This window comes from Grammomys surdaster, unplaced genomic scaffold (genome assembly GCF_004785775.1).
Source record: "Grammomys surdaster isolate TR1022 unplaced genomic scaffold, NIH_TR_1.0 126198, whole genome shotgun sequence".
Taxonomy (NCBI): domain Eukaryota; kingdom Metazoa; phylum Chordata; class Mammalia; order Rodentia; family Muridae; genus Grammomys; species Grammomys surdaster.
Window position 1 is genome coordinate 428948 of NW_021621003.1, and position 9349 is coordinate 438296.

The following is a 9349-nucleotide window of genomic DNA, read 5'->3' on the forward strand; positions in this document are numbered from 1 at the left end:
CCTTAGAAACAGTGATCATAGGAGTGTTCATGGAACTTTGTTTATAGCCTTGCATGTTCTTTGACTATTTATGTTTATTGTATTCCTTGTTCCTTGACTATTTGCATCTATTGAATTGCTAGGTCCTCAACCTAGAATGGACTTCAATACTTGCATGTAATTAAAATGGTATAAAAGCAAAAAGGAGGAGGATGGATAGGATAGGATAGGAGTTTTCTAGGGAGGGGAAATGATGAAAGGGGATGGCATCTGAAATGTAAATAAATAATATATCCATTAAAAAAATTTAAAAAAAGAAAAAAGAAAGAAAAGAAATATGGGACAACAATACCTCTAGTCTCCAGTAGATCGTTTTTTAATCTTGGATTGTTTTAGTTACCTCAATTCTTTGTGTTTCTACGTAAAGTTGAAACTTGAATTTTTAATTTCTGTGTTGGGATTGTGTTGGAATTTTGTTGCATTGGTAGTTGTAAATTTTGGGAGAATGACCATTTTTACTACTTTAATCTTACTGATTCAAGAGCATGAGACATTTTTTCCATTATCTATTTTTTCACAATTTCTTTCTTAAATGACTTAAAGTTATATTAAACACATCTTTCACTAGCTTGGCTAGAGTTAACACAAGTTCTTTTTCAGGCTACAGTGAAAAGTACTATTTCTTAGATAACTTTGTTTGTATGTTTTTTGTTTGTACATGGACTATTAGTTTTGGTGTGTTAATCTGATATCATGATAATTTGAAGAAAGTGTTTATCAGATGTAGACATTTTTCTAGTGGCATCTTTAGGGTCTTTTATGTATAAAATCATATCATCTGCAAATAGGGATGCTTTGACTGCTTTCTTTCCCAGTCATATCCACTTGATCTTCTTCAGTTGACTTATTGCTACAGCTAAGATTACAAGGCAATTTGGATGGGTGTGGAGAAGAGTGTCTTATTCCTGATGTTAGTGGAAACATTTATTGTTTTTGTTTGCTTATTTCTATTTCATTGATTTGAGCCTAAATTTTTATTATTTCTTGCCACCTATTTCATTTGGGAGTTAATTGTTTATGTTGCTCTTGAGATTTCTCTAGTTTGTTTGTTTTAATGTAACAATCGTGATATGAACATGCTGTATATTTGGGAACATTGTATTTTTTTCTTCCATTGTAAAAAGTTTTTGTTTTCCTCTTGAATTTTGTCTTTACCCAATTTTCATTCAACAGTGAGTTACTTAGTTTCCATGAGTTTGTGTGCTTCCTGCTGTTTCTGTTATTGTTGATATTCAGTTTTAATCAAGATAAGATACTAGTTTTTATATTTTCTCATATCAGTTGAGACTTGATTTGTGTTCACATATGTGACTAGTTTTGAAGACATCCCTGTGACCTTCTGAGAAGATATAGTGTTTGGGTGTAATGTTCTGTAAATGTCTGATAGATAATTTAATTTATGATGTTTTATAATTTCAATTTTTCTCTATTTAGTTTTGTCTTTATTTTTACCTATTTGTGAAAGTAGAGTAATGAACTTACCCACTATCATAGTGTGAGAAACAACACGTGAATTTTTCTGTAGTAATGCTTCTTTTATTGACTTTGGTATACTTGTGTATGGTACATTAATCCTTGTAATTGTAACATTATCTTGGTGGTGGCTTTTTACTTTAATGAGTATGTACCATCTTTTCCAATCCTTCTCATTAGTTTTGGAGTCTATTTTGTCAAATATTATAATAACTATTCATGCTTTCTCCTTGCATCCATTTTCTTTGAATGCCTTTTTCTATCCATTTACTGTAGGATATGTCTATCCATTAAGGAGAGACATGTTTCTTGAATGTCATGGAAAGATGGATCTTCTTTTCTAATCCAAACTGTTCATCTCTGTTTTTATTGAGGAATTAAAACTATCACTATTTGGAATTCTTAATGAGCAATATTTATTGATTCCTTTTGTGGTGGTATTTCCTCCCTCTTTTAATTTACTTTTCTTGGATTATTTGTTCCATGTATCCTCTAAGTTGTAGTTAACCTCTTCAGACTTAAATTTTCCTAGGCCTTTCTGAGGAGCTGGATTGGTAGATATAAATTGCTTAAATTTGTTTTTGTCATAGAATATTTTTGAACAGTTATAATTGATAGTTTTGGTGGGTATAATAATGCCAGCATCTGTGTTCCTTCAAAGTTTATAGAACATATATCCTGACCTTTGTTTTTCATGATTTCCATTAAAATGCCAGTTGTTATTCTGCTATATGTTACTTGATCATTTCTTTTTGCAGATTTTAGTATCCATTCCTTGTTCTGTACATTTAGTGTTTGAATTATCCGGTATCATGGGGAATTTATTTCTGGTCCTATTTGGTGTTCTGTACTTTTCTCCTGCCTTTACAATTATCTTTCTTTAGATTGGTAAATGTTTCCTTTATGATTTTTTTAAAAATATACTTTGTGCTTTTGAGCTTTCCTCCTCTTCTTCTTCCTCCTCCTTTTTTCTTCTTCACATATTAGTATTATATTATTGTTATATTATTATTAGTTAGTGTTTTCATAGAGCTCTAATTTTCTGGCTGCAGCAGGACTAAAGTTCATCCATAATAGATTTGTTTTTAACAACTCAGAAGCTACTACTTCTGCCTCATTACTTGGATCCTAAAAATGTGACAAACGTGACTAAGGTACTGAGATTTAAATTTTGTTTATTTACTTTATACTTGCACATTACAAGTATTTTATTCTGTTAACTTCAAGGCAGAAAAAGAAACACCAAAAATAATATCTATTCTCTCAAAATATAGAAATCCCATAGTAATGGTCAATATTGAAAATGATGAAAAAGAACAAAAAGAAAATGAATTCAGAAGAATAATTATGCAATGATCAAACAATTTAGAAAGACAAAGACAAGGAAAAGAATAAAATAAAATATTAATCTAATACATGCAAATAGAATTTGAAGATTTTAAGAAAAATGCAAACTGAACTGAACCAGGGGCTGAAAAACTAAATAAGGTGATTGAAACCTTACCTATATGAATGTCTCACAGTCACAGAAATTATCTTCAATAAAACAATATAAGAAATTTTCCAAATCTGGAGTAAGACAAGCCCATCTAGATATAAGAGATCAACCAAATACAAAACAGACTAGATCAACAAAGAAGTTCTCCAAGATATAATCTAGTTAAAATACTATAATTAACAGAATATAGGGCATTGAAAACATCCAGAGAGACAGGCCAAATTAGTTAATAATAACAGACTCACTGTCAATAATTGTTTATAAAATGTCAGGTAGTTGTCTCAGAAATCACAAATACACACCACACTAAATGTATTGCTGGGCAGTGGTGGTGCACACCTTTAATCCCAGCATTTGGGAGGCAGAGGCAGGTGGATTTCTGAGTTCAAGGCCAGCCTGGTCTACAGAGTGAGTTCCAGGACAGCCAGGGCTACACAGAGAATCTCTGTCTCAAAAAACCAAAATAAATAAATAAATAAATAAATAAATAAAATGTACTAAGCAGGTTGTATCCACATATCTGTGCAATTATATACATGTTTAATATTTTTTTAAAAAATAAGTCATGATTTTGTAATGTAGTGAGAGATGTGGAGTGTAGATAAAATGGCAATGGAGAAATAATGAAATTATATCTAAATTAAAAAAATTAAAATATAAGGATGTGCTTAGACCTACAGCAACTTCAGATGTGAGGAGGGGTGTGGGGAGAGTGTGGGAGGTGGGTGTGTGGGTTAAATAGGGGATGGATGGGTTGACACCCAGAGGGGAGCTTCCCCTTCTGAGAGGATTGGAGGGAAGGACTTACATCAGCAGATACTGGGAGAAGAGGAAGGGCTGATATTGGGCTGTAAAGAGAATAAAGAAATAAATTTAATAAAAAAGCTATATTTATTTTTAAAAAGAATAACATATGTTGGGAGCCGATTCTTAGCCGAAAGCGGCTATCATCTTTACAGCCATCTCGAGCCATATACCCTGACAAGAGACTTGTTTTCAACAGCCTGCAATAGCTGAGCACACTCTGATAAACATCTTGTTACACTGTTTAGTGCCCCCAGCTGCAAGGTGCTCCTGGTATCCATGGCTACAAGGCACATGACATAGTGGCTTCAGTTCAGGAGGGCAAGTCACTTGGTAAAGGGTATAAATACCCAGGATTTCCTTTCTATGTATGGAAAAAGTAAGAAGGTGGAAGGTGGGAGGTGTCAGGAGACTGAAGAAGAGAGGAGAATAAAGAAGAGACTTGAAGAGACTCCACCGGACTCTGTCTTGTATCTATCTTTTGCGTCTCTCGCCCCTTTTCCGCCCTACCTCCGTCCCCACTCTCTCTCTTGCTAGACCCTGACCTGTGGACCGGTGCAGCAGAACCGGCAGGCCTTTACAAAGTAGCAGAACCAGCTGTTACAAAAGAAACGGCCGTTAAAAACATAGGGTTATTTCACAGAAACATTTAAAACCATAAGGGCTTTCAAAGATGTCTAAGTCATGAAGACACTGTCAAACCAGCTACTATCCAGCAAAACTATTTAATAATATTAAGAAGAAATGAATGTTTCCAAAGTAAAAACAGATAAATGGAATACACAGCTACTAAACAGGATCTCCAGAGAATATTAGACTGAATACATAAATATGTAGACAATGATAGAAACAGTCAAGATATCACAGAAAACAAATAAATCATGCCAGAATAGTAAAATAAAATACCTGAGAATATACCACAAAAAACAATAAAAATGAGAGGAATAGACAGCTTTTGATAATTATGAATAAATGGTGAGATTTGATTAGAAATCAGGGTTCATTTTTTCTCTGCCTGTGGAACCACATTATATTAGGTCATTTTCTGTTGCTGTGATAATATAATCTGACCGAGGAAACTTATAGAAAAGTTAATTTGGGATACGGATTTTAGAAGGATAAAAGTCCATCATCAAGGGAAGGCATGATACAAAGTAGAAGACATTATGTCCGGGTAAGAATCCAAGAGATTACATTTTCCAAGATAAGTATGAAGCAGTGTGAATTGGGTGGAGCACAAGGCTTTATTACTTCAAAGCCCAGTAATGTACTTTCTTCAGCAAGTCTGTATCTCCTGAACCTCCCCCAGAGTGTTCTATCTGAGAATACAGAATGTCCTTACCTCTACCAATATGTCAGCATGTAATAACTAACTTTTCTTCCACCAGTTTTAAAGTGTATGGTCTTTTATTGAGGTTATTGATTTATTTTGGGATGGCATGTATAGAGTAAGGGATAAGAGCATAATTTTACTCTTATACATGGACACATCTAGTTTTCCTAACACAATTTGTTAAACATAGTGTTTTTCCTCCGTTGTTTGGTATTTTGGGAGCCTCTTCATTAAAAAATGGCTTTAAATCCATGAACTCTAGCCTGCATCTTCTATTATTTTCCACTGATCTATGTGTCTGTTTTTGTGGCAGTACCATACTATTTCCATTAGTATAGCTTTGTACTATAACTTAGAAATGAGTATTATAATTTTTTCAAATACTCTACTTCCTGTATGTTCTACAAGTTAATTTGTATATAAATGATGTGTTGAGGATATACTCAAAATTGTTCATGAATTATTCTATTTAAAATAGCCACAAAAATTGAAACTAAGAAGAATGATTTGAATTAATGTGAGAAAAGATAATTTCCTTTCAATAAAATCTTTCTAGACTTATGATATCACCACCAGTACAACAAGAATTTCATGGCTGTTATAATCATGGTACAACCCAGTCAGGAACACACCTCATTACATGACCAAGAATAAAATGCAAGCATCTCTCTTGGTTATGCCAAAGTGGGCAATAGTTTCATTTTTTAACAACTCCCACTGAGGTTTGGATTCCCAGTACTCTAAAAAAAACTTTCTCTAGTAATTGATCCACATCTTTAAAGGAAGTGAAAGATACTCTTTAGAATGGCATACAGGCCATTAAAGAAAATAAAAGGCCTATTTTCAATTTTAAACACTACTTTAAATATTATGATCTTCATTCTGTATGTTAGGAAAGGTAAGTTAAAGTATTATAGCAAGCAAATTCATTAAATTTATTATGGTGAAGATGGTATTGATGGTATTTTAACAAAATATGTTAGTCAAAGGAAGATTTGAGCCTTTGATGGATCATATCCTCCAACTGAGAGCTAATTTCACTTCACAGTAATCTAGAATTAACAATTCTTGGAAATTTGAAAGAAAATATACTCTCAAGATTATGCTGCAGAAAAAAATTGTCGATGACTAATTACAATGAATATAAGAAATACAAGAAAGGTTATATGATCATTCAGAAAGCTCATACTACCTTTGAGAATAAAAGAAATTCTAGTGTCCTATAACATTTTGCAGAATAGTGACTATTTTTTTCAGTATTGAGGCAGTTGAAAGAATGTATAAATGTATGTGTGTATTCACAGTTTGGAAGGAACTGGAAGGTTAATTTATGATCTAAATTAGATACTTAGAAAGCCTCTGTAAAAATAATTCTTAGACCGTATATGAAGAAAGGTGATCACTGGGTAAAGGGGAGTGATATAAGATGTTTTACATTCAAACCGAAAGATAAACTATAAATAACTTAAGAATTTTATCATGAGTATTCTCCATAGTAAGAAAAGCAAAATAAACAAGATGCAAAAAGTGTATATACCAGCAAAAGTCTGTAATAAATTTAAAAACGTATTGTATTTGATCTAGAGCACGCTATTGTGTCTCAGACGGAAACAGTAGATTTCAAGCAACTGGATTGTATTACAAAGATGTACTTAACACATTTCATTTCATGTATTTTAACATATCCATAGCACATCATTTTTTGCTTATTCACCTTAAAGTTTATTTCACTTTTGAAGGTCTCACATAGAATTGACTTAAATCTGTTTTGCATAAGTCCTACACAAAGTTAAAACTTTTCTCACATAGCTTATTTTCATTATAACAATATATTTCTAGATTATGAGGTCTCTGTATAACAGACATTGGTCACATAGGAAAAACAGTTGTAGTTAATTGTATTTACGTTATCTCTTTGTTGTTGTATCATATCTTCTAAGAAATTCATATGAGACACATGAGTTCAAAGAATGTTCAATTATTTGGTTATACATTATTCAGTCTTGTTAGCTAGATAATTGTTAAAATGGTCAATAGATATTACATTATAGCTTTTTATATGCACATACCAACAATAATACTCTTATATAATGTGTTTGCTATGAGCACTAAACACATTTATCATACATTAAATAATTCATAATGAAGCCTAGGTAACACAAGCAAAACCTTTACAGAAAAATTGAGACATCATGTTATTTGCTCTTAAACCAACAAATGTAAACATACATTTATCACAATAGCCCTTCTTTTGAATTGGCAATTTATTATTTGAGGACACAGGCTCAAAATCATTTGAGTCTGAGTCTGTGATTCTTGACGTTTTTAGAATACATTACAAAAAATTAAAAAGAAAAACTATTTAATGACTGCATAGATTTGCTTCTGTGTATAAATTAAATTCTAATTTGTATCTGCTTTAAAAATACTATATAATCTTTGATAATATCTTCATAAATACAGAGCAATATATTTACAGTTATGATTCTATATTACTTGAATATTTAAATAACATAACTGCAAGGAATATGTGAAACAGGAGACTGTAATAAATTAGAGGCAAAAAAGTTATTGCCATGTAATCTTTATTTTTATTTCTATATGAAGAGATTAATGGGAAAAAAGGATCTACTGAAATATATTATCTGATAAGATAAAAGGATATAAATAGAATTATTACCCTTTCAAATGTTTTCTGTTTTATATAACCTTAAGAATATTGTTTAAAGTGATGTGATACTTAAAATCATTTCAAGCTATGATGTGTTTGATATATTGATATGTTAAACACTGCATGCTTTCAAATCATGAGTTAACATTATCAACAAATATTAGAAATACAAACATACTAACTATAGCTTGCTTTTGTTTTTCACTTCTGTATTTAAAGTACTTCTAGAACCGTTCTGAGTTGAATAAATGGATTATAAAAATGGATCTGCTGTTAAAGAATTTATTTTAGTGGGATTTTCTGGAGATTGGCAACTTCAAACTTTCTTCTTTGTGACATTTACTTTGATCTATGTTGCTACTGTGGTGGGCAACATCCTTATTATAATTACAGTGGCAGCTAATTCTGCCCTTCATTCTCCCATGTACTTTCTTCTTGGAAACCTCTCCTTCCTGGACATGTGTCTTTCTACTGTCACGACACCCAAGATGATCACAGACTTGCTTGCAGCACACAAGAGCATCTCTTTTCAGGGCTGCATGGCCCAGATGTTCTTCATGCATTTCTTTGGGGGTGCTGAAATGACCCTTTTGATAGTCATGGCCTTCGACAGATATGTGGCCATATGCAAACCCTTGCACTACAGGATAATCATGAGTCACAGGTTGCTGATCAGGTTTATTATACTTTCCTGGACAATTGGTTTCATACATACCATGAGCCAGATGGCATTGACAGTGAATTTGCCTTTCTGTGGATACAATATTGTAAATAATATATTTTGTGATCTTCCCCTGGTAATCAAGCTTGCTTGTATTGAAACATACACTCTAGAGTTATTTGTGATTGCTGACAGTGGGCTGCTCTCCTTTATCTCTTTCATCCTCTTGCTTGTTTCATACACTGTCATTCTTGTCATTGTAAAGCACAAATCACCTGACAGTCTTTCCAAGGCGCTGTCCACATTGTCTGCCCACATAATTGTGGTCACTCTGTTCTTTGGACCCTGTATCTTCATCTATGCCTGGCCATTTGGGAGTTTTGCAAGCAATACAACTCTTGCTGTATTTTACACTGTTATCACTCCTTTACTGAATCCTATTATTTACACACTGAGAAATCAGGAAATGAAGAAAGCCATGAGAAAATTATGGATCCAACAAGTTAGCTGCATGTAGAACTTACAAATTGAGCTGTTCGTAATTGCCACAGCCTTTGAATATCAAGGCTAGATTAATTAAAGACTATGTGTAATGTGTTGTTTTGCTGTTATGTTTGAATCATGCACTAATAAAGAGAAGTGGGTACTAATTTATAAGTTTCATTAGTAGTAATAGTTTAATATTTTCTGCATTTTTATTTAGAATATTTTCCAATAATGAACATTTCCTCTTATTTTAATTATTATATCTAAGGAAAACTTTCACTGAACCAAGGAACATAATACAAACTGTAGTGGCCAGCATATAAAACCTGGTACAATATATGGCCTTTGAGGAATATATAATACATAATAATTATATAAAATTAT

General features: G+C 32.4%; 1 protein-coding gene across 1 annotated transcript; it reads left to right on the forward strand.

The window, feature by feature from the left end:
* Positions 1-8046: 8046 nt before the first annotated feature.
* LOC114613345 (olfactory receptor 4L1-like) lies at positions 8047-9040 on the forward strand. Its single transcript, XM_028758623.1, has one exon. The coding sequence runs from the start codon at positions 8067-8069 to the stop codon at positions 8994-8996; it is 930 nt and encodes a 309-aa protein (XP_028614456.1). The 5' UTR covers positions 8047-8066; the 3' UTR covers positions 8997-9040.
* Positions 9041-9349: the final 309 nt, after the last annotated feature.

Excerpts from the sequence above, each read along its gene's own strand:
- LOC114613345 (XM_028758623.1), top strand. The coding sequence starts at position 8,067 with ATGGATTATAAAAATGGATCTGCTGTTAAAGAATTTATTTTAGTGGGA.